Source organism: Pyxicephalus adspersus, chromosome 4 (assembly GCF_032062135.1).
Source record: "Pyxicephalus adspersus chromosome 4, UCB_Pads_2.0, whole genome shotgun sequence".
NCBI lineage: Eukaryota > Metazoa > Chordata > Amphibia > Anura > Pyxicephalidae > Pyxicephalus > Pyxicephalus adspersus.
In genome coordinates, this window is record NC_092861.1 from 134,433,319 (window position 1) to 134,460,760 (window position 27,442).

At 34.6% G+C, this 27,442-nt stretch overlaps 1 protein-coding gene across 22 annotated transcripts in view; it reads left to right on the forward strand.

Moving 5' to 3' along the window:
- Positions 1-27,442, forward strand: part of NRXN1 (neurexin 1) — an 892,798-nt gene that overhangs the window by 491,973 nt on the left and 373,383 nt on the right. For 12 of the 22 annotated variants that reach the window (XM_072409701.1, XM_072409711.1, XM_072409724.1 and 9 more), the window contains one exon: positions 8,795-8,914. In XM_072409701.1, coding sequence (XP_072265802.1) covers positions 8,795-8,914 — 120 coding nt within the window. Of the gene's footprint in view, positions 1-4,898; positions 4,926-8,794; positions 8,915-27,442 lie in introns of all 22 variants that reach the window. The other 10 variants (XM_072409697.1, XM_072409698.1, XM_072409708.1 and 7 more) reach the window with 1 other exon arrangement.

Below are 27,442 nucleotides of genomic sequence, written 5' to 3' on the forward strand. Positions count from 1 at the left end.
GTAAATAACCCCTATTTTGGTTTGTAGACACATCTAACTCTGTGTACACATGTGAGATGATTATCATCATGGGTAAGAACCTGACTATCTAAAGAGGTAGCCCAACATCATTTATAGATCCATCAGGATAGATCCATGAACAAAAGATTCGGAAAGACTGTTATACAAATCAAGGGAGGGGAGCACAGTGGGGTGCTGCTCACTTGTCCTCCCCTCTCCTCTCTTCATTGAACAGAATGGGCACTGTGTGTATAGCCCTCATTCATTCATTCAATCATTCATTCATCTGTCACTCTCCCTTGTGATTAACAGCAACAAAAAATGTATGCAAGTGCAATGCCTAAGCCAAACTGGATCTGCTGGACTGGTTCTAAAACACTGGCTTCTGCTGATACACTCTACTGAGTTCATAATAGTTATGTCACTAACCATCTGTCATAGAAGCTCACAATATCCATACTATAGCCATATGCATAGTCCAAGGCTAATTTAGGAAAGTCAATTGATCTTCCAGTATGTTTATAGGAAGACACTGAGGTGGGAAGACATTGCTTAGAGCAAGCAACGTGAACAAATCAAATTATTGCAAGATTTAAAACATGGTGCTGGCCACTGAGCCAACTTACCAGCATGCCACTTACTAAGATTAATAATTTAAGAGTTGCGAACACGTCATCAAGTACTAAAAATTAATAATTTTTACCAGTAAAAAGAAGTAATCTGCAATAAAAGTAATTTTAGTAAATGGGAAATAAAAATGAAACCAAATTTTAGAAGATAGATCATGCTTAGTAAAAGACAAAATGCACACAATTATTCATATTACTTAAAAAGAGAAAAAAAAACAATCTGACACATTTTCAGCATTTTACCCAATTCATTTCATGGCAATGTATCCAGGAAACAGGGATGAAAGAAAGCTTTTTAATCATAAAAATTCTTTCTACCATTTTCCTCCTAATGGTTATAATTTTGCTGGCCTAACTTTTTTTCTGCAAATAATTATGCCAATGAGGCATTATTATTTAAAATGTCTTCAGAATCATAAACACCAAACTGCACAAAGAGACCTCATACTGGCAGATGTTCTGCATTAAAGAATCTGTTTCCTAGCAGTTATTTCTGAGGAAATCTATTTTTTATGCTTTTTTGACATGCTTGCAGCATGTTGATTGGGACATAGAACTATGCGTTTTTTTCCCCTATTTCCACGCACAGTTCTGAAATGTGAAACAAGATAATTATTTTTATTAATGTCACAATTCTGTATGTTTACTCTGCATGCACACAAATATTTTATTGCAAAGTGATTACAAAGTAAATGTTAAAACAACAAAAACAATGTGCGGGTCTAAAATGGATCTTAGGCTACGTACACACATCAGATGATTCTCGTCTGATAATAATTTGGTCCCTTAAATGTCCCATTTACAATAGTTTCTACTTTACAGCCCCAACAGAAAGTTAGAAGTACATAGGACATCTGGCAGCTCTACAAATGTTTTTGTACTTATAGCATTGTTAAAGTGATGAAATGTGCATGTATTACAAAGGCATACTGAATATGTGTTCTATTTTTACCTAGCATACACTTTAAATACACCACTGAAAGAGAAAATTTCTCTTGGAATCTTTAGAAAAGTGTATTTATTAGAAAATTAAATTTACATGAATCCTATCCCTTAATACCTGATGAAAAGGCAAAGCTGAGATAAACGAGCCTACTACTGCTTCCCTGTTGGCAGCCAAATAAATGTTTTTGGATCAACTAATTTAGTTACATTCATCAATATGCACTGTGCAATTTTAAAGGATGTAATGTGCCTTTTTGTGCAAGGAAAACACATTCACCCACACATTAACACTTCCTACACAGGAATCTATTAAAAGACATTCAAAATCAAGTTGATAACAGATCTGGAAAAGCTGTATAAATGTTATTACAGGTTTCCATTTCAGCTACGCTTTGAAACTTTCATCAGTGACAGGGATGTGCATTTTATATTAGCTTCATTTTAAACAGTCGGAGAAAGTAGGCAAATGCCAAATGAACTTGCCAGAAATGAAGTGTTCCTGATGTGGTTGGTGGTTTTGATTTTATTGTGGCCGTTCCTGTTCTTGATGCTCATAACACAAGTATTAGTATTAGAGATGACTGAACCTCTTATAGCTGAACTCCAGGCAAATTTAAAAAAACAAAACAGAAATTATATGGAATCAAATATCCTTAAATGTATGTGTAGGCCAAACTTTAGATAAAGTATGGACTTGGTAAATGCCCTGTCAGTGTACATTTTTGCTGTCTGTGTCAACTTGGGGTGGTTTCCCTTTACTTGCAACAAGACGTGAGATTAGATCTCTATATATTTAATTCTTTTTAAATGCAACATAGGAAAGCTATCAACAAACATAATATGGGTGTTGAAGGCAATATTAACAAAATACATGTTTGTTGGTGCATCGGCAGAATGTAGGCTCTGTTTGGTGCACAAATGGAATGAGTTGAGTGCAAGGAATACAATAGTCAAAAATTCAAGTTTGGGGTTAATATTGAATATTAGGTGGTTTAAGTCTAAAAAAGGGTCAGACTGAAGTTAACATACAAAGAAATTACATTTCTTGGTTTCAAAAATGTATTGTTGGTGGGATAAATACATAATCTAATTAATAGTGGCAAAAACTAATGCAGCTGGAAATGCTGTCAGCTGTTAATCCCTTCCCAGATGTTAAAAACTCTTCTGGGACTACAGCCCCAACATATACAGATGCTGCACTCTGCATCCATGTTATTAAGAAACAATTCAAGGGAAATCCACAGTCAAAGGCGAAAAATTCAACTCAACACATTTTCAGTTTAAAAAACTGGATGGGTTTTCTGCTTGTGCTCATTTATACAAAGCACTCTATTATCCCATTAGTTGTACCTATAAATGATGTAGATATAGGTCTGCTTTGAGTACTTCCTAATGCCCACATGTTGAATAATAATATTTAATGCATCATCAACGTCTTCCTGAAGTTCTACCAGTATCCATTTTTCAAATCAACTCACCCGCCGAGATGTGTCCCCAATTCAGTTTAGTTAAATCCATAAATATCCACACCAGTTGGTGGGCCTTAGGAGGTTTTGAAAATACTTCCCTACACTATTCATTCAATTTATTCTGTCACATTTAGGCAACTTTTATTTACTTGAAATACTTGGCAGACTCCCGAACTCCCATCTCCCACTTCCAGCTGGACGCTGGAAACACTAGACACACCTTATTAGGCAGCATAATGCTATATAACATTTCAAACAGTTCAGGAACCTCAAATGTCTATTTAATAGGAAGCAAAGACTTTTCTTCTTCCTCCACCAAGTCCATGGATATCCCATTAAGTTTCTTTTTATACCACAGCATCAGCATAGAAAATAAAATGACAAGCCTGCCTTGTGGACACTTCATTAAAAAGGAAGTAAGGATGTGCCTTTTTTTCCATAACTGATTGAAAAGGTCATTCGTGACCTTAATATGGGTTATGGTCTTAATTGAACCAGTCACTGTAAGAGGAAATTGGAGTGTTAAAGAGCGTGGAAAACACACTATCTAGTCAGGGTGCAACCATGCATTCAGTCTGCTAATGCATTCATTTCCAATCAAGAAAATAGGAAAAAAAAATAATTCCTCTTCATTATGTATCATCAGCTCAATTAACCTTTATATTTGCAGTAAAATAAAAAAAAAACAGATTACAACTTTCTCATTTTGTCTTGATTTGAGATTTATGGCTCTTACTCATTATTGGTTTGCATTATTATGTTGCATTTGTTTATTTTGTTTAAAGTGGTTGTACAGGGAAGAATTTACGGCTTTTTACCTGACAACAGTTGTTGGGATAATAAAGAAAATAATGGGGAGTAAACAAGTTCAGAAAATTATTGAAAACTATAGAACCTGATTTTTGCTTTCATTTCAATGCAGCACGAGTCTGTTCTGTAGCAAAACATGTTTCATAACTGAGCACTTAAAGGTGATTTCCACTTTTATAAGTAATGTGGAAAACTTCTTGTCTGCTGGCTGATGCTAAAATTTTCAGTGGCTGAGTAAAAGGTTGGTTGGAGAAGGTCAAATATCTTTAAGTGCTCCTGAGGATTTATGATTCTGTTTTGCAAACAGCCAGGCGGTTGGCAATGAAAAACAAAGAATTGTTCACCGGTCATTTTCTGTCAAACTTTAAAGTAGTTGCCAACTTTCTTGTGGAAAATCCTTTAGAAGTGGGAGAAGAGCTTTTCCATGTTACCACTATTGGCTGATTTCTCTTGACATGTCCATAACAAATTCAGACTCCTGGTCTGCACGCATAAGTTTTCCCCTTCTTTCATATTAATGAACTCAAGCAGGAAAGAATATGCACATTTTATATTTAAAGTAAACCTGTGATCAGAGAATGGGTTCCAAATGACTTACATATTTTAGCAAGCAATAAATAGGATTCAAACCTGGTCCATACTGACAAACATAGCTGCAGGCACTGTGGTGAAATTCACTTTGAAAGTTCCCAATAAACACTGCAGTCATTCAAGTCATTCATTTTAGTTAAGCAATCCTTCAAAATTTGAGAATGAATTGCTACAGTACTCAGTGAAAGCTTGTTTTAAAAATTATTTACAGACTGCAAAAAAAAAAAAAAATACACAAAGTTAAGTACAAAATAAAAGCCATAGATACAGTTGTTTTATACTTACAGTCTTACAGTTGTTTTCATGTTTTTCCTGTACAACCACTTTAAAAGCTTTGCATGCCATTTTCTAAATTCTTCTTTCTCTTATTTTAACGTTTGCTTGCTTGCATTTTATATTGCTTACTAACATTTTTTATATTTTGCTTTCTTTGCCATTATTTTGCCTTCAAAAGTTGCATTGATGAAAGCTGACTTGCAAGGTAGACTGCACTGTGTGTTTAACCCAAGACTGAAACCCAATGCACATAATCAGTCCTGAATATGTCCGTGCATTTGTGGATTACAGTGTCTCCTCTTTTATGAGCTTTTCCCCTTTCTTCTTTTATAAAGAAGATGAAATAATCCTGCTCTAATTAGCATATGTTCTGCATAAGGGCTTTCAGTCTTGACGATGTGTGTATAGTGACTAGCTAATTGCTTTGATCATCCCCTTCTAATTTCTTATTTTACAATGATCTAGTTATGATTCTTTAGAGGTAGAGCAGAACTGTTTGTCCCTTTTATGTCACATTTGGGCATGCCAAAATATTAATACACAAGAAAACAAAAGAAAACACATGGGATCGGAAGAGCATGCAAATCAGTACTTGCCAACATCCAGTAGAAGACTTTTTCATGTTATCAGTATTTAATAATTATGTCATTTTAACACAAAACTTATTTTTCAATGAAAGCTCTCTCCTTTAATCATTGAATTTTATTTGAAAGATAGCTTTTTGGTTTTTGGGTTCAGAGTGAAAGATCCTGTTAAGATTTGCTGATCTCTGTACCATCGATCATTCATAATACTTTTATACTTAATACTTTTGCTTCCTACTTGCTTTGCTCAAGGAAAAAGTCAGTAAATATAGTAACTGTAGGGGCCAAATAATAAAGAAGTGAAATTTGTCATTCAGTAATATTCTCTAGGTGGGAATCTCCCATGTGGTGTGTTGAATAGTTCTCCAATGTTCTCTAATGTTACTAATGCCAGGGCTCCTGCTCTAGGACTCTTTATTTTAAGTCCTGTTTTAATGTGTTTTGTTAGTTTTGGATAGAGTGGAGAAGGACTGAAGATCCTGTTGGGTTTTGTTACTATCCCGGTCTCCATTAGAAATACGTAACCTATATTTCTGTAGTGGTGGTAACAATTTTTTTCACCAGGCGGAAAGTGAGGGAACACAAACCAAAAATTTTTTAGAAGAGTAAGGGAAAACTAAAATATCTATCAGCTTGTACTTGCTGTTGATATCTTCCATTTAATGATTTTCCAATTTTTCTATATGGTTAAACCGGGGTAGAATACAAGCGAGATTCTCTGGTGGAGTTCTATTTATTCAAAATTTCAAAACCAAACAGGACCTCTAATCAAACCTAAAAAAAAATTGTTAAAAAATTCAATATTTTATTTATGGGTAATCACTGATCACTAACTAAACAATTTTTGTATCTTTCTACAGCAAATGGGCATTTTAATGCTTCTACCTCTGTCTCTTTTGTAAATTAAAAAACCTTGTGAAGCCAATGCCATCAACTAAACAATATCACATGTTGAAAAGTACATAGATGGAAGGTTATGTGAAAACAATCGGTTGAGTTCTCGTGATGTATACTATAATTGTTTGGATGGCCCAGCCTACTTCCCTCTACAAAAAGAAAACATATATTTGGGTGGCTGTACTTAACTTTTAAGATTTCCATAAAACATAATTTCATACCCATATCATTCTGCAGTTGAGAATAACAGGACTCAATGTTCCCCTTTGCCCCCTTATTTTCAAAAGAGAAAGTTTACGTTGCCCCAGGAATGTCTTCAGAAGAGTGAATACTTCCAATATCACTGGTATGAGTGATATCACCTGGTATGAGTAATATTAGCCATGGAGAACTTCCACACCCTGGGATATGTCTACCCTTTCCCCTCTTTGCCACTAGAATCTATGGAGTACTTAAATGTGCCGTATTGCCTAAAGCCCATAATAAGTATAGTTATAATCATAATATATTCTGCCCTATAGTTGTCTCACGAAGATGCTTGACCTCAGAAACACATTAAAAAGCAGTCTCATTTATCTATAAATACTAGTAATAGAGCATGAATTCTCTTTAGAGGCATTGTGAAACTTAATGTATTATAGCTGTGCAGGAATTGTTTGAGACCCCAGAAGAGTATATAAAATTCATGTTGGATATCTAATTATACTTACCATTCGAGCCATATTGTGTTGTTACCAGTTATGCTTTTTCCTCCATACCGAAATTATGTTTTAATAAAAATTTTATGAAGCAATGTAATATTTTGTATATAGAGATGGATACTAGTAAATTCCAATTCAATTCAAAGATCCTTTTTGGCATGTAATGTACTTTGGGTTCCCTTCCTAATAAGGCACTTTAATGGGACCACAGTTGACTATACAAACCCAGTAGAGGTTTCACCCTTAAGGTAGGAACATTAAAAAGTTTCAACTTTTATCATGATAATTATTATAAATTGTATTGTTAAGCTACCATAAAAGTAATTGCTTCTAGTTCTACTCATGTTTTAAAATAGCTAGGCTACCATTACCTTCAATGCTTCCCAAGTTAACAACTTGCATTTAGCTGCTAAATATTGCAAAAGCCAAAGTCCCAGCATGATGAAATTTGTATTTTCAGAAAAACATGTGCAATAACAGCTCCCTTATTTTAAATATGATCCATTTGAATAAAACAATACTATTAGCATAATTAAAATTGTATATAAAATTTTAGGTAAACTTGCTCACCTTGTTTTGTTTAAATATTATGATTTTATGAAAGGGCTACGTGTAGTGAGGAAAAATGTATGGTTAAGGTTAGCATGACCAAAAAATAAAAAAATGTACATTTGGGAAAACTATGAAAGATTTACTCAAGGGCGTACTTTAATATGATAAGCATTCTGAAATACTTTAGTCCTATTAGTTAAGTATTAACCCCAGACAAGATTTCTTTCACTTAAATATATTTGCCACAAAGGATATAAATCTCCTTCTGTGTGCATCAAATGTCTCTTCAAATCTAAATAATGCCTAATAAAGTATCAGTGATATTATTATTGCCTGCATATACCCTGTGCAAAGAGCAAAGCTGTGGGAGGGAGCTAAGATGTCTCGACATTAGGGATGCCTGCAGAAATCTACAGGTTGCTTGATACAAGACCAGACACCTTGCACAAAGAGAAAAAAAATCAGTGACCAATCTTTATTACAGAAAATTTCTGCTAAAAGGCAAAGTACAGGATTTCCTTCATATCAGATTACAGCACCAATATGTAAGAAATACATAATAAATATAATACATACATTTAGACACTTATATTTAGACAAATATTGTGTATCCAACTTTCACACATTTGCAGAGCTTTCAGCATACTTGGTGCATGGGTTCAAAGTACCAGTTTAGGAAACCTAAACAAAGACATTAATGAAAATGTTGACACGGCTAAGTATTCCTATAAATATCTATCAACATTTCTGAACTGGAAGGGAAGAGCACTTTAAAGGTTTTAACGAAAAAGGTTATACCATTTGAAAAACTTTGCAAATTCTTTCCAAAATTTGCTGAAACTTTGCAAAAGCTGTCTGTACAAACTGCTCATATTCAAGCCAAACCCCACATGAAATAGCTCTATAAACAATTCATTTTCGTAAATAAAAGATTACTAAAGAGCCTAAAAGCTAAAACAAACATTTTCTTACCAGCATTGCATTTGGCTGAAGCTTTCCTAAGGGAGATTAGATGCAGCCCCTTCTTCCCCTACGTGTTACTGACTATCATTGCATGCAACTTGAAAAGTAAGATAGGAAGCCAATGTTTCAGGTGTGTTAAGCTGTACATGTGAAAGGCGATGCAAACAGAGACAGCAAATACATTAATTTATATGATATTTAATCTTATCAATATTATTTATAATTTGCCAATGGAAACTTTTTAGAAGCATTTTTGTATATTAATGCGTTACATAGGAATATGGGAGGAATTGGGATGTTGGCAACCACCGTGAACATGTGTTCGAAAAGCCTTGTCAAGTTTTAAGGCAAAGTCCAACTTTGTGTATCGTTTACAGGTCCAAGCACAACATGTCAAGAGGATTCCTGTGCGAACCAGGGTGTGTGCTTGCAACAATGGGATGGATTCAACTGTGACTGCAGTATGACCTCATTTAGCGGAACCTTGTGCAATGACCGTGAGTATTGTTGGCTGATTTTAAAAGCATCAGAGCTTTAGGCAGAATCCGAGCTAATGTCTGAAGCTTTGAGCTAAGACTGTGTTATGCAGTAAATGAACAGACTTATTAGTCGTTGCTTAATATTTGGTAAAACACAGCAGTGATATAAGTTGGCTTTTGTATTTCCAAAAAAAAATAGACACAATAATGTTGCTTTGTTTGCATTGACAGATAAACTTAAAACTTTACTGATAGTGATCAAATGATTCTCTTATTATATTAGAGCTTTTTTGTAGATATTTATCATTTTCTTAGCATTTTTCATCGAAAAGGTTATAAATATTAGACCAGGAGATAATTGGCCAACCTTTTTCGTAGGTTTAGTCGTTCTAAGGCTGACTTATTAGGAATATATTCCAATAAAATGATATCTTACTTGTCGATGCTGTAAAATCTTTTTACTGTTCAAATTTTAACTTAATTTTAAAACCATATTTTCAGAACCATTTTCCATTTCCTTCGGGGCACATTAAAATTTGAAAGAGAAGGTGCTGAAGGAAAAATATTCACTTTATACAGACGTGACCTGACTCTTTTCTAGATATTTTATGCCACACTCTTTAAATTAAAATGGTCTGGGACTATGAAATTTAAAACTTAGTAATTCTAAAATGCCAAGAATAATACAATGTGCATGCTGCATGTAGTTGATGGTGTTTGAAAAAGTTTTTATTATAACTGCATAAAAAAGCATTTCCTATAACACAACAGAAGGTGGGAAACAGCAAAGGTAAGTGCACATCTTTCTTTCTGTTATTGATGATTCATCCGTTAGGCGATGATTTCCATCAGCTGTGAGAGCTTCAGAAAATTAAATACGTTTAAGGTTTGGTAAGGCAGAAAGGAACAGTGTTTCTTTTTTTCTGTGCATTATGGGAATTGTAGTTGTGTTGGAATATAGCTTTATGGTCAGAACATTACTGTGGCCTAAGAGGTACAGGTTTGGTCATAAGTGTTTTGCTGGGAAAGAAAGATTTTTTTTGTTATTATTTGCAAATATAATAATCTTCATGGTGTAAAATCACCCAAATCTCTGCTTTAGCTTTGGTCGGTAGGTAGAAAATCTCTGATAAGTTTTTATTAGTGAAATAATTACAGAAAATTTGGCAAGCACAAAACTTGTCTTGGACGAGTATTCTCTTAAACTGAAACAAAAACTGAAACACTAGTATAGATTTACAAGCAATGGCAGCACAAAATTTATTTCCACATTTTTACTTAAAACCAACACGTTTTAGAGGTATTAGTACCCTTTATCAGGGCTAAAGCACCAGATACAGAAGATAACATTGGAACATATGTAAATAGGATTCCAACTCCAAATATTGTCCCGGGGACAACTGCAACGTGAGACAAGTAGCAATGGGAATCTTTCAAATGAAAGTTCAAACACCCAAAAGTTATGTTTTAGTTTTTGTTGGCCACTAGCAAGATGAATCCCTCAAAAACTATGTTTTTAAGAACCCGTATTGACAGGCTTTGGATTTATTTCACTAAGGAAATGCAGAATGCTTTTATATGCACTTTGCATTTTAGATGCAAATAATGCACCTGATAATTTTGAATTCCTTGAAGAATTTGGACTTGCTTTGTCAACCTTCTCCCTTTGCATTGTCATTGGGGTATGAAAACAGAAGTCATTCTGACACAGACAAAAGCCAGACCATACTGGTGATTTGTGTACACCCAATCTGATAAAACTGTATTGGTCAAAGGGGGCAAATGCCCAAATGATTTGATTTGAAGTAGGCTTTGAAAAGTTGGACTTTTAGCAAGAATTGGTGATCCCTGTGTGTGATTGAGCTTGCTAACAACCATGCAAAATTTTAACATCAAGTGGAATTAGAATACAACTTCATGCATAAAAGCTAAAGAATAAATAGTAACCACTCTACTATTAATATCTAGCAAATATTATTCCACTTTGTGCAACTTTTTCTAATTCCTTTTCTCTAAAAGGATTCCTGGTATTTATTTGCTAAGGATAATTTTCTTTAAAACGTAATTTCAGCCAAACCTCTTGCTTTAGTTCTGGAAAGAATTCAACCTCTTTCAATGCAGATAACAGAAAAACATTGGGTTTTGGTATATATTTGGAAATATATTTTGAGCTGTTAAAATACTATATGCATTTTTTTTCCTGAAAAGAACACAATTCAACCAAATTATTGGGAATATTGGCATACATGTCTATTATATTGCAGCTAAATTATCTTCTTTGGTAAACCAGCGTTTACAGCCATGGTAGCAATCACAATTAACACCACTAATCTCCACCTTTTCTAATGGAGATCACCACTCTCACTTTGGCAACTCACAGAGACTTATAATGGGGTGATCAGATCTGACTTCCATTGTATAGAAGAGCTGAGCACATTGTTGCTATTATTTTAATTACTTTTACTTTAGTGGGTGGACAAAGGATATTGTGTCTCCATATACCTGATATGCACATGCTGTCCTGCATCAGCGATATGATAATCAAATCAAATTCATGGATACAGTTTCTGGATACTATTTTTTTTTCTGACAGTTCATTTCAAATACTGTTCTATTTGCTCAGTACAACTTATTGCCACCTTCAATTTAGTATTTGCTATTAAGTTATAACCTAATTAGTTGTTATGGTCAACAAAAGATGGTTCTTCTTTAGAAATGGTGATAAGCATAATTCCACAAACTTCCTTCCAATTCCAAAGATTGTGAAAAGAGAAAGTACAGACCTATAATGATATTGATGATATAAAGTAAACCACTTCACCATCAGATTTACATTTACGTAAGTCAAATCATTGTAACATTAATTCTGATTAGTTGATGTGTGCACCCATTTTTTTTTAGATAGATGGGACAAGCAATCACCTATAACCTAGTTGATCTAAGTACTTTATAAGCATTTATTAAATTAAATTAAAAGTTTCAAAACTGATTTCTGATTAACCATGTGAGGATATAACAGAACCAATTGGAAAACTGTATCATGATGTATTGAACTAATGTATCATTCAAGTCTAAATGTAGCTCCAGCTTCTGTTTAATTTGAACCTTTGTTCAATGGCTACTTCAAGATAAACTCAGGCTGTACATTACTTTAAGCCTATTATAATAAATGGTCTGTAAATAGGTATTGTGCAGTGTTTGGGAATAACATTGATTTTGGTTGATATATATCAGCAATAGCTGCCTAAAGAAAACTGTTCATTAGCTGCCCTGACAAGGTTTGTTACTCGGCTGATATGCTGACCCACACAATGTAGTTCTAGATGTACAGATTTGCCTTTTATTAAACTCCCATCAACCCATATTAAGCTAAACCTTTTAATCCACAGCCAGGCTGCTTGCATACATCTAACGAGCTGGTGTGGTCTCCTCAAGTTTGTAACTGTAAGAAGAAATTCTCTTATGTTCTGGTCCCATGTCCCATTGTCTTGGAAGGGACTGTTGTTCAAGATTTATAATCTTTAGTATACAGCAACATTCAAGGTAATGGGGACTGGCATGGGCAGCACTGAAGTAATTTGGCTGAACAAACAAACTCTAAGAACCATTTTAGACTTGTGATTGAATTCATTGCTCTGCCACAAGCTCAACACAAGCTCAACACAAGATCCCCCATCTGAAAAGAAGCAGTTGGGAACCATTTTGTGCACATGGCTACAGGTGAATTGTTCTGCAGTTTCTGAAAGTAGTTTTTTGCTGGACAGTTGCTTTTCCTCCTCTGAAGGAAGAACTGCACTTCAAACTCAACCACATTAAATATCACTCAAACAGACAACAAGTGGTTTACAGCATAACAGCTAAAAATGGGGACTGATAGCAGCTAACAGTTCAGCTTCCAACTGCATATCTGAAATGGGTCTCGGGAAGGCTGTATCAGCACTACAGAGGTATGTATACAGTTTGGGGGGGTCAGGTTTTCTGAAGATTAGTTTGGGAGGAAGGACAACTTTGTTTTCTTGTTTTGGCTAAAGAGAAACAGGATAGGGGAAAATATATTTTGTGTTTTTCCTTTTGCTGTGATCTTTCTCTTGCATTGTTCATTGATACCCTTGGCTGAACAAGGAAATAATTTTTGACTGAGAGTGCCATGAATATCAAGAGTAATGGTAAATTCTCTGTTTAAATAGTGAATATACTCTGTATTCTCAATACATAAGAAAAAATTAATTCTGTAACCCTTTTTAAAATTTAGATTTTTAGAATTTTTTAGAGATGTATTTTTACCAAAGAGTAAATGTTGTCAACACTACCACAATCTTTCATAACAATGACAAACCCTTTACCTTTAACATTCGTAAAATGTACCTGTTTTTCCCTTTAGAATCTTGCAGTGGCCAGTAATTCCAATAAACAATATCCACAATAGCTTTTTTATCTTCCCATATTGCCTTTTCTTCATGGAATGTCTATGACGAAGGGCTAAAGCAATGACCTACCAGACCTGTCAGTGTGATAATCCAATATTTGCCAATCTATGAAATGTTACAATAAATGTAATAAAATAATACAATGATTGTGCACATATATAAAATAATTTATTTTATTGTCATTTTGAAGGATGTTGGTGCCATTTTTCTCAAGAGTCACAGTAAGGGTCATTCAAGAAGGTCAATAACCTTTCCAAGAACTGTAAATAATATTTAATATTGGTTGGTCCAAAAAATGTTAAAGTTTGAGAAGTGAACTTTCTAATAACTTTGCTGCATTAAGTCTGCATTAATAAATTATTTACATGTCATAATAGATGGTCTTTTTGCTCTAGGCGAATGGCTTGGCCGAAGCTGAGATATGTCACCAATCTCCTCTCCATCACTGGTTTTGGAAGTTGTCATCTTGCAACCTGATCCTCTGTTTAGTAAACAGATAGTCTGGATAGAAAAAAAGATAGAGTCATTGTCAAAAGCTGTATTAGGATTTCTGTGAGGTCACAAATACCTTTAATTTAATTGATACTTAGTAAGCATACGTAAAACATGAATAATTACATCTGATACTCAGTTTACTCTAAAGGGAGTGTACATCTAAAACTGTGTGTTAAATGTGTAAATAGACTTTGTAAGGAATTAATTAGTCCAATTCTAATTAAAACTTAATGTAATATTAGGGAATGTAACTGTCAGGATCATAGCTTTGCCCTCTTTGCCACAGTCATGGTGATCCACTTAGGAATTTATAATGAGCAGTCATTTCACCTAAAAAGTTGCTTGTTCCTTAAAGTTGCTTGAGGTCTCCATTGTAATATATTTTATGCTAATGTCCATATATTTTGCTTTAAGGGAAGTGGAAGGAAGTACAGATAATTTGGAAATGAGGTCTTACCAGGGGCATCTTAAAGATCTTTTACCAAGGTGGCATTTGATCCGAGCTTCCCATAATACAATAATCGTACAGGATGGACCCAACCTTTAAAATTTTTGAGAATTCATTAAAAAAACATTGGGAATAACATTTAAGTTGTTCTGAAACAAAATGCAACATATTGGCAAGTGTACAGCAGAAATATATCTCAGTCCCTGGCTTTTTAAATACCTGCAGCATTATACATTAAGCATTATGCATTAAGTTAAAACAAGCAGCAAGTTCGGAATATATCATAATTTTTTTTTTTTTTTCTAGAGCACAGTCATTGTTCTTGGTGTTGTACAGGGGACAATAAAGATAATAGCAAGTTCCAAAAAATGTATTACTTTCTATTGTTACTATATATATATATATATATATATATATATACACACATATTTGCTTTCAGCTCAAAAAGAGGCCTGGGGCTTCTTAGCATATATAAGCAGATATTTATATTCTCCTCTGGTGTGATGAGCATCTCAGTAGACAGTTTATTTGTCTACTTCCATAAAAGTATCAGCAATGCCTTTTAAAGTGAGATCATGTCTAAGTGGTCTGGTCTTTTATGGATCTTTAACGTCTTTTAGCTGTCCAAAAGCCTTGTCTTCCCTCCCTGTGTGTTAGCGCGAGGTCAGACGTGAGCAACCCCCGAAGGCTCATTTTAATCTATAATAAGTATATTAGCATAGATACAGCTGATAGAGCTAGAGACATAAGCAAATGGTGGCTGAAAAGGTTAGGAACTACAAATGGGCTGCGTACATGATACTAAAGACATATGGATCAGGAATAATGCTTTTAGGCTGCTTTTATCATCTCACATAATATAACACAAGTAAACATGAGAACATCCTCTCTGCATCTGCTTATCAGGGGAAATATAATAGTTTGTGGATTCACTTCCAAAGTGTCTTGACAAAGTTTAAAACTACATTCTTTAACACAACATTTTTTTTTTGTTTTTTTCAGAGGGTACCATTTTAAGGTTTTGGCAATTGCAGCAATACTTTACTTTACCCTACTTTTATCAACCCAATTATCCATTGCATTTAAAGTGGAACTGTCATGAAATAAAAATGACACTTACCTTTATAGCTGGAAAACTAATGATCCCCAATGTAATTAAAATCTTTAAAACTTCTTATTTCATATTCTGTAAACTGCAGCATACTTGGTGTATACATATTTTTTCCCAAAAATTACAATTATTTAGGTTTGAGGTTAATCATTGTATGTAATGCCCATTGAAAAGTTTAATGGAGTGGGGTCCAACCCTCCCAGAAATATATTAGAAAGTCAGACACATCCCTCCTATAAGCATCATATTTTTATTAATAATAAAAACTTCAAGTTGTCTTTCAGTATAATAGAAATAAAAATGAAAAAAATATAATGCTAAAGGTTTTTTGGCCTATTTTGCCCAATGTTCCTATTTGAATAATATTTTCAATAAAATATTAAAATATTGTACAGTATGCCTATTTATAAGTCTTGCAGTTTGCCTAGTACAATATGATTTTTGATGATGTTGCCATACTCCAGGTAATAAATAAAATAAGGTTAGCGGTTGAGTGCTGAATAATTGTTAGGGGAGAAGGTTGTCTGTATTTTGACAATACAAAACATGACAAACATTCACTTGAATTCCTTTTACCTCCTCCCCATGTGACTCTCTTTTACTGCAACAATGCATTCTTGGGTATCCGAGCACCCTATTGCTTGGCACTAGCATTGTCACATGAAGGTGAAGAGATAGAATTTAGTAACCTATAATATGTTAAAGGAGTTTTAGCTTTCCCCAACTCTAATTAAAAAAATATTTTCATTTCCATTTATGTTGTTGTCTGGATTCAAAGTTTAATAAACAGACAAGGCAATGGCACTGAATACAGAACTGCTGGCTTTAAAGTGATGTCACTCTTTCTATTTGATGGTTTTGTATAGCACAGCAGGGAAGTGTGTTTCGTAAGATTATGTACATCAATTTACAAATCGTTGGTCATTAAAAACAGTTTCGGTTTGATTTAGCTGTTTTTCTAAATCTGTTATACAAAAAAAATGCTAGATGATGTATACAGCAAACTTACAATCTTGTTTAGTTCCATTAACTTTCTTTGTGCCATGCGCTGTACCCCTGCAGTGGATTCTAGAAGAAAGCGGTTGTTTTCTGTATTAATTTGTGGTTCCGTGAAAGCTATTTTCCAGCAATCGAAAAGCAACCAGGAAAACAGCGACTAGAATATCCTTCAGATTACTAACAGTGGGCTGCAGAGTGAAAATGGTTTTCCTTTGCCTTTCAATTTGTATAATAGCAGAGCAGAAAACTATTTTGCTGAAATGCAGGACATAATTTGGATTCTTTTTGAGCATTATGTCAGCCATGTTTATGTTTACCATATTTCATGGGTTGCACTGTCCACATATGCCAAACAAAATATGTCATGGGCGCCATTGGCATAGCCGCAAAGATGACTGCCTGTGATGCGATATGGCAAATAAGTAACTTAATAAAACCTGACAAATCTCCTCCCTGTTAAATAATTGATCTTTTATTTATTCAAAAAGGTAAATTATCTTTGGAAAAATTGTATATAACATATTGTAGGAAAAAATAATTTTAGAATGTACACCTAAGTCCCTGAAAGCCCTGAGCCCACCCAGTGGCCCCCAGGGTCGTTTGAGGCTTCTTGGCACCTATTGTGACTTTTAGGGCCCCCGAAGACAGTAGACAGTGTTGTAATGCTTTAGACTGGCTTCTAGCAGTGGAATGGTTTGTTTTCACATTTTCTCACTCTTTCTGTATTTCCCATCTCTTTTTTCCCCCTGTGATACTTTACAAAGGCTCTTGCTGAGAAAAAAAATTCAAACATTTCACAAGCAATTTTTTTAAGGAGGCTATATAAAGCACATATGTGGAAACATTGATTTTTAAAGTGGTTGTGATAGCACTGATCTCTAAACGTCTCATGTAAGCTTTTTTTCAGTCTTTGACCATCTCCTGCAGAAATTGTAGATGAGCGAAATGGAAATAAATCATTTGAGAAAATTGGAATTTAGATTTTTTTTAAAAAAGTAATTATTTTTGTTGAAATATCACTAGGTCTCCTTAGCCAATTTTAGGAACATTGGGGAGAATGTGGGCAGTTGTACTCTATTTTTTCTGTCCAATTGTACTCTAATGGTGATGAAAAAAACAGACAACTTTTTACGCCTCAATGACAAAAAAATGCCTGTGTATAATTGCAAATAATTGTTGTGATTTCACTTGGTTAATAGTCACACTGTTCACAAGCACTTTGCCTAAAATATTTTCACTGGAGTTCTGTTTTACCATTTAATTATTAATCTACCTAATTTTACTTTTCACCTTGACTGAATAGATCAAATTCCCCACTCTCCAACAACACAGAGACAATATTCTTTAAAAAAAAGCAAATGCATTTTATTCTAAGCAAGAAACCCAAGACATGATTGGATCAGAAATTAAACTCTGCTACATTGTAGCTTTTTTCCTTGATTCCCAGAATTTCTAATCACTTTAACTGAGTCTGACAGGGGCATTTTTCCTGATGATAGCCTGAAGTGTGTATTGTCAAATATCATTACAATATATCTTTGCTCTATAACACAAAGTCATTTCATGATTTAGAAACAGATTGTTTCTTTTATGTGGCTGCAACATCCTCATCTTGATTACTGAAATAGTAACATTTAATGGATAACTAATGATTTATTTTTCGGCTTTGGGGATCTCAGAGTGGCATAGGCAGAATTATATTTATACATATGGAACATAAATATATAAGTGAATGTGAATAATAATAACAGCAATAATAATATTAAAATTAGTGATACATAAAAAGAATAATTTAGCTAATAATAAAGCAAAATACATTTCCTAACCCAAGGAGTGGATGTTCACCCCCATCTATGCTCTCCAAAGTTCAGCTTGGGTAATACCCAAGTAAGGTTTGATAACAAAAAAATAAATAAAAAACTAAATAGCTAAAATATAGCAGACATTTAAAAAGAGTCAAGTGTTCTTTAGTTGATATTATGAACACTTCAATGTCTGTCCTTGTGAAATGAGTTAAAGTTAGGGGTATAGGTGGGTGTCAACTGGACTAGGTGACACTGACAGTAATAAATTCCTAAGTTTTGTTTTTTCATCCCCTGCCTATTTTCCTAGAATTTGGACAATTTCAGGCTTCCAATTTAACCCAGCATTGTACTGTAGGCTCAACAATGATCCCAACTGCACCCAATCATCCAAATGCAATGAGCTTGTGGTGTAGTTCCTGGAAGCGCTTGTGGCTGTGTGGTTGCCAACACGCGCAAATGCAATGACCTTCAGTTACTTCTGAGAGGATGGTAGCGAATGTAAAAGGGGTCGAAGTGTATTTTCCACTAACTTTGGCCAGACTTCCAATCACTTTCTGTCCATGTTAACATCAAGAAGCAAGGCCAAGTCTCCCTAATGGTAGCACACAAAATTTGAATTTAATTCATTTATTTTTTACCATTTTATCTCAAGAATTGTAACACATTGCAGCCAATCATTGCTTATCGGTTGTGCAGAATTGCCAACATTGTTTGTTCGAACCTAACAAATAATATATGCAATGTATACAATTTGATACTTATACCTCCTATGGTTTTTACATGTGAGTGGCAAAGGCAAAACAATAATTATTTTTTAACTAAAAGAGAAAACATTCAGCGATAAAAAAATAAACATTGTTTTCTTTCAACCCTTTATAGTACTCTGTAACAATTTAGAAAAAAACATATATTTTGTATTGATTTTTAATTGAATGAAAGAAAAAGATTTAGCTGAATAGAAGAAAACAATTATATGAAAATGTTTACCTCCTAAAGGATTTGTATTGATTTCCATTCAGCCCTAAGATTTAAATATCTCCACCATAGCTGCCTATGTCTGCTGATTTTTTCTGCAGCAATATTAAATTTTATTTACAAATCTCATCCTCATACTGTAACTGGACAGTGAAAGAAGGAAAGTACACTGATGAGCTAATCACTTATTTTCCTCTCTCCAATCCACCAGCTACTTGTATTGTAGCACACCTAATTGGCTTCTTGCTGTTTCTTTCTCTCCCTCTCAAAAAAATCTTCTGTACAGAGTCTGCAAGATTCCGATACCAAATCAGTTCAAGGCACTTTTAGTTCTCGGATTCAATAAATGCATTTAACAATGTTTTAATGATTACAGCTACCTGCTATTCAAAAAATATATAAAAAAATTCAAAGAGGTAAAACATTATTTACACATTTTATAGATTAAATATTTACAGCGTTTTCTGCTTTTGTAATATTTAAAGGATCATGTTGGCTATTTATAGATTTTAATAAAAAAAAAAAAAAAGGAAAAATAAAGGAGAGAGAAAAAAGGTTTTGATCTGTCTCACGTTTTGCATGAGACTAAAGTAAACCACAGGAGTCTGTTTGGAGGATGAGAGTTTATTCACCACATCCAATTATTTGCCAACCACTGGGACAGAAAACACAGCTCCAATTGTAAGAAAAAAATTGAGCAGTAAATCCACCTTGATGTTAACGCTTGCAGCTTTTATAACTGCCCTGAGTGTAAAATTCTTTTTTAAAAAAGTACTTTATGTTCCTTATGAAAATAAAGGTACTGTACATTTGTGCATTAAAATTAATCTTCTATTTGAAAGCAGAAAAATATCATAAAACTTTGGTATATTTCAATGGGAATCAATTGCACCAACTTACATGATTCCCATGACGTTTATTAAAACTGGCTGTTGTTTTCACTATGATGGGTGGTTGTGTTTTTGCATTCCGGGCTGATACCAAAATGCTGAGCTTATGATACTAATATTTCATGGAAGCGGGTACATTTTATGGCTTTTTTTTTAATTGGTAGCAATTGTTCACTTTTTCATCTGTCTCAACAGTTAATGTTTTATTCAGGGTTAGTTCTTTTATTCATTTTATCTCTTTTTCTTTGGAAGAAGGGCATTGGGTGTTACAGTTTTATATTTGGTCATGGGCCAGCATAGTAGACATTCTATCCACCTATTGGGTCATGTCTTGTGGTGGGCGTGGTCAGATGGTGATAAAGAACACTTGGAGAGGTATGGTTGAGGGTATATATATGTTTTAAGAACTACAATGCCACAAAAGATGTATAGGGGTGTGCAAGCCTAGGCATTTGAGAACTCTCCCATACAGTGGGGTAAACAGAAGCAGCCCAGAAGGACTAAACTAGCCTTTCATTTAATAGCACAGCATGTGTTAATATCATTGAGGAACCACTTTAGCCTATATTAGGTACTATCACAGCTTAATGAATTTTGTTTCAATGTTCTTTATGGACAGCAAAGGCTTTTTCTATAACCCTTGGCACTCTATACTATATACTATACTATACTATATTATACTATATACTATACTATACTATACTATACTATAAAATGCAGTCTGAATTGGTTCCACCAATTGCTAATAGTAGATGTGTGCACTTTGACGCGCCAAATCTTTTAACCAAATCAGGTTAACCATACAGATATTGCAATACAATGTTTAGTTCTTGGAAACTTATTTTTCAATCAGATAGTTATTTCTTGGCCTGACTTTGCTAGGTCAACCAGTTTGGTGCAAGTTGGCAGTCAATTGAGGTCTCCTCTACTGGTAGATTGCGTTTTGTACAGTGGAATGACTCTAAATCAATCAGTTGAAATAGTTTGGTAATATTTTTGATTACCCTGCTAGGAAAGAGAACAATTATGGGTGTACTTGTTTTTTTCACCATTCAGTTTCATGTTTCATGTGTTCACGTATATCATCTTTATCTGTTGGCACTCTTTGAAATACGATAATGTTTAATTGTTCAGATAAGTTCAACAATTTCCATTAGGTGTACTTTCTTTTTGACATGACAGAATACACATATGCAGGAGGAACGAGACGAAGTTGAGATAAGTAAATTAATATGCAAGTGTATGGGAATCCCTGTTATTGCGTGGAACTCAACATGCATTTTATACAACAGCTGGAGGTAATATGAAAAGCCTATCAAGTTCCCTCCTCTCCTCAGACTAATTTAGCTGTTCCCCATAGCAGTAAATCACAACTGAAATGATAGGCTCAATAAAAAGGTTACTACTTGTTACGCCGCATCTAAAATTGATCTAAAACCATTACACAGAAAAGAGATGATAATATCGCTGGAATGTCATTTAAAATGTACAAAGTATAAATATTTTTCTTACATTGTGCCAGTTTACCTGATTTAGTTGAAGCATTTGGCATAACTGCTGCTGGAGCCATTCAATGCTCCTCACCATATCAGTGATGGTTCTATACTGGCATTGTGCAGAGCTGTACATGAGCAATTGTCTGTAACAATAAGCGAGGCATTTGATCTTATTTTGGTGAGGGGAATTTCCAATGAAAACATAATACCTGTGCATGGGGACGCTGCCAGAGCTCCTGGATTTTTCCTGGCTCCTAATCTGTAAGCTCAGTGTGTGGTACCTGCCACCTGCTACTAAAACCTGCGATTGCAGCTGCAAAAAATCATATGAAGGAACATTTATCAAGCAAGTCTGCTGAGATAATTACGTTCACATCTAGTGTAAATTAGGATTTCTCTCATCTAGCAAAGGATTTTGATTTTGCTGGTATGTCTACACCAAATGTAATAGTCCCTTAAAGCTTTTGACAGGGCCTAATTTATTAAAGCTCACCAAGACTGGAGAGGATAGATTATGATGGAAGAACCTAGGTATCCAGCAAACCTGGAATGGACCAAGATTGACAGCTAATACCAAATGATTTTCAAGAAATTCAATCCAGGTTTGATGGATCATCCAGGTTCTCCCATCATAGTGTATCTTCTCCAGTCTTGGAAAGCTTTAATTATCAGGCATATTGTCAGAACTTCAACAATTGGTGAAATACTTCTTTATTGTTAGTTTTTCACTATCACAGCTTTGTTTTAGGGACATACAGACCAAACCCCCCTTCATTTGTGTTTACCTGCTCCTCCTTCCATACACAGCAATGGGAGGGTTTCAGTGGCAGTACAGGAGCTGCCAATCCAGAAAGCAGTGGGCAGGAATATATGTGGCCAGATGATGACTGACAAGCCTGTGAAGCAGCAGTGTCAATGCTTGCATTTATTTATATCACTAAAGTGCAATCATTTGACCCCTACATACCTGTGGCACCTCTGCTCTGAATTTAGAAGCAGTGCAGCATTGCTGTCACCATCACTAATGACATTATCCAAATCTAAAATAAAAAACATGTTTATAGATACACTTTCATGTCTCCACAATGCCTGCTGATACAGAGATACATGGAGGTTTAAAGTGATTTTATTGCCCAATCAGAATATGTAATACATTAGTGCAGGGGTGCCCACACTTTTTTGGCTTGTGAGCTACTTTTAAAATGAACAAGTCAAAATGATCTTCCAACAATAAAAACGTGGACTTAATAACCCCTGTGTGCGGTAGAGTTTATTTTGAAATGCCGGGCTCGGCCATCTACTTGAGTTGCCTTTGCAATCTACTGGTAGATCACCATCCACCTGTTGGGCACCACTGCATTCGAATGTAAAGTCTGGTACGTGGTCGCTGTAACTTTTGGGAACGTTCCTCAGTTTCTTCATTCCTTAAATAGGTCAAGGTCAGTGTTTAAAAACCTATTCTACACCCAAACCCTTTCCTGCTCTATCCAAATGGAAACTAAGGTTGGAGCTGGAGCTTTCACAGGTGAGGAGAAACATATTTTGTATTTGCACCATGGCAGTTTTGGGACTGGTTTACATTTGCATGCAGTGCTGATGCTCTTAAAGTACTCACTCCCTTGAAGACTGTAAACAAGAGTGGGTCAAGGCTCCCGCTGTACATAAGTGAACCGCTGGAGATTGGCACACCGCTGTTTAACAGCATTGAACAATCAGATGGGAATAGGAGAGTTCTCACTGAAATATGAAATTTCCTTTCAGGAATAGATAACAAAACATATACTATAAACTACATGTAACACTAACATTGGGCTTTTATTATTTGCTTCCATTTGATCTGGTAAATATTTTATTGAAATTGCTCTATAATTATGTATTATATATATAAAAACCCTTTCCCTATGTAATGGAAATAGTCATAGGAAAAAGTTGTTGTATATTCTTAATATACTTCCTGCCCCAGAGTGACATTGTTACTCCTTTACTCCTTTTTCTTAAAAGAAAACCAAATAACACTCTACCCATGAAGCCATCATGTGGCTTCAGGAGATCAGCATCACTAAGATAGAACAACTTAACATAAGGTGAAAACCAGTATTTTATTAAAAAAAATAATTTATAATATCCAGTACTGCAACAAAGGGTCATTTAATAAGGTTATATATCTACCCTAATCATTATTATACTACTTTTGTCTTCTAATATTTAATAAATAATGAAAAATAGAATAAAAACAATAATATAGAATATTAAAAGCAGTTTATAAATACACAAGCAAATAACATATAAAAGTGATGAGTTATTTAGTGGTTTATAGTTCCTGTATTTAAATGATCTTCCTAGCGACTTTAATTTATCCTGCAGGGTTGTATAATTATCGGCCATCAAAATGTCGAAACACCATGGGTAATCAATTCTAATGATTTTGCTAAAGATATCGCGTTATCCTCACATATGTTTTTTTTTTTACAGAATTATGCTCAAACCTCACAGTAGCAATAAAACTATTAGAGCTTTAACAGATATGCTTGTTACATTTTCCAGAAGCACCATAAAATTCAATTAAGAAGCACAAACTGCACTCCCACCAGCAACATGTAGATAGACCGCCATGCATATTTGGAACACAGCCCTTGTGGTTTTCAAGTTTGATTGGAATTTATATTTCACCTTTTTTTATTTCCATTTGGAGGAAACTTTTTTTAAACTTTTTTTTTAATTTGTTAATTTGGTTTCTTCTTTGCAGATGTTGTAGATCTCGATGCCGCCTTACAAAGACTTTGACAAGCATTATTCATGTGCTAATGGGACTTTTTGTGTCAACAGAACATGATTGCTTTTTAAAGTACATCTGTCACCTGCCTGCAGTGCAGAAGGGTATTTTGTGAATTGAGATTATTAGTTGACAAAGAATTCCCTACAAGTTTGTGCCTTTTAAGAGGTGGTTGCGGGGAAAAATTCGGAGCTTCTTTAGATATGAGAAGTGGAGCCTTTTTGGAAAATAGATTACGCTGCTGCTATCAACAGGCATGAAGGAATGAAAAGCATGGCCATTTCAGTTGAGGGAACCTTACAAAATTCAATCTAGCAGGTACATCTTGAAAAATCACGTTCACCTTGATTGAACCTCACCTCATTTTCCTTTTTTCCTTTTTTTTCCAAGGTCCCTGAGTTCTCAATATGCCCGTTTGCTCAATATGCCTAAAATTAAAAAGCGGCTTTACACTGCATACAGTATTATATTAATTTTATATAATTAAGAAGAATGAGTACACTAATTGTGGGTAACTTGCTGCTCAACTCCTGGAATCTAAAGGAACCGAAACAGACAGATTTAGGCATTTGGCTTTCCCACAAAACTGAAATAGCAATACCAGGACAAAAAGAAAGGTATAATATCCCCAGGATACTTGCAATACAAACGTAACTAGGATTGGCACTTTTCTAATGTATAAAAAGTTTAAAAAAAGGTTTTGGCTTTACATTACTTTATTTAGGTTTATGATAACCATTTTCCATATTTAGGTGCACTTGTGTGCAATCCCTGATATTTAACTTCTTTTTTTTGTTCCCTTTAATACTGTATATCGTACAAGTTTAAAAAACACTTTTAGGTGTCTATTTATAAAGCAGTAAACCTGACATTCACTGAAACATTTTCTGGTGGAGAATCAACTATTTCTATTAAAATAGATGGGAATTCCCCACCTGGGAATGTTTCAGTGAATGGCAGGTTTGCTGCCTAATAGACCATTTAGTTTTCTCACCCTGAAACAGGTAATGTGTTGCATATAGGATCAGCAGGTAAAAATATTAATAGTAATAAAGCCAGAAAAAAATAAAATGAATGCAGAAATTTTATCTAGAAATTGGTGATTGTAAATATTCAGTATTACATTTTTGTATTTGGAATAATAACAATATTATTTAATACATAGACACTTATGTCCTAGCAGTTAATTCTACTCCAATGTCTGGTTCTATTTACAATACTGTGCAGAATACTTCTAAGCAAGGCAATGCAGACCGCTTCCTGCAGAAATGTTTTGCTGAACTCTTAGATACCCTCTAAAAGATAACGTGATAAAAATCATTTATCTGCCTAATCTTGGTGTAATCTCTTTTTCCAGTGGAATGCTTTAGAAAACATTGAAAAATCAGCTGGTAGTCCTATGGATAGCAGGAACCCTCAGCATGTAGCACAAACAATTTCCTTACAGCTCCCAGAGCTTACTTAGTGAAGACAAAGCCAATTTAGGTATATACATTAACATTAGCGACTCCCATCATCTGCTTCAGCTTGAAGTTTGAAGTCTGCAGATGTTTCCAAAACATTTCACATTTTTTGTGTTTAAAGCATAACATTATAGGTTCACTCATCAAAGAAATATTTAGGAACTGGATACGCGATTAGTTTACAGAATTTAGAGAGACTGCGTTTTATCATGAAAGACCCAAAAATTACATATCTATGTTATTTCTTCTATAAACACGTCACCTGGTAAAACCTCAAGAATCTTATTCATATCATTCTGCGAATATATATAAAATTATCTTTATTTAAATAGCCCCCCTTATTCCCCTTTTCTTACCCCACCCTACACATATACCCCAGATATACATACATGTCCTTTTTTTTGGTTGGTCTAATAATATAGACAATAGACTATTTCACTTCTTCTGTGGCTCTTTCTGCTCATTTAATGAAGTGTAAGCACCTTTAGTCCAGTAGTACAATAGGCCCACAATGCCAAGAGGATGTTGCTCTGGGGAGGGTCAGTGACAGCCTATTGGCTTTTTTGCAACTTGAAAGTCTCATGACATCTTGTGGTGGTAAGGAATTACTGCAGAGCACAGCTCCAAGTCGATGAGCTAATCAATTTTTAGCTTTAACACAAATTCATAAAATTATTTACACCAAGCTAATGTTTTTTTTTGTGAAAAATAATGGAATACTATTCTTCATTTACTTTTTAGCACCAGTTGATTTGTTACAATAAATCAAATTTACTTATAAAACATCCATGTGTGCATAAAGGCTCTGATATATTCTTGTTTAGGTCTCATTCTTCTACTTTTTAAGGAACATATAACAATATTTCATAGTCAGTCAATTTATTTCTTTCATTTGACTAACTACTGTAAGATCAGTAATCCTTTGTCCTTATTTTTGCTTGTCTAAAACTTTCTCTGTGTTCTAATTTGTGGAAACTGTCTTCCCTAACATTCAATGCAATTCATCAAATAAACAATCTCCAGCCATTAGCTGGGAATGCTGCAGGAAGGCAGGTGGCTTTGTCTTCTGCCTATTTATATTCCACTTTTGTTTGATCTTTGCCTCTTGCCATTTATCGTTTTGCTGTTTGGATTTGTTTGTGTCACAGTAGTTGGACAATGTCTTCTAAACAGGTTACCCGTAAAATGTCTCCATTGCAAGGGGCTAAAATATTGCAGTATGTGGGCATATTCAGCAGATACGCAGCAGCATCTCTGAAAGGTTAAGTATTGTTTGTGTTCAGTCTGGCACGCTGCCCTCTGTCTTTCTTTTGTGCAGCTGCCAGTTCATTGCATTTTGGAAGTACACAACGGCAGTATGTATGGAACAGATGCCGCATATTTTCTTTAACTGTCCAGCACAAAGGACCCAGGAAAACAGACAATATTGGCTTGTCAGGGAGGATTCTGGGTATCTGGCAAAGATTAGCTGGAGAGGTGTGCCTAAGCCATGTTTCCCTTTTTTTTATCTCTTTTTTTTTATCCTCTTTGCTTTTTACTATGCTTGAGAAGTAACTGGCCATTTTACAAAGCCATTGGCCAAATCACACTTCGTTATTCCATTTAAATGCTGATTTCATCCTATTCATATTCTTCATGGCGTTGTTGATATCCTCACTGGCATA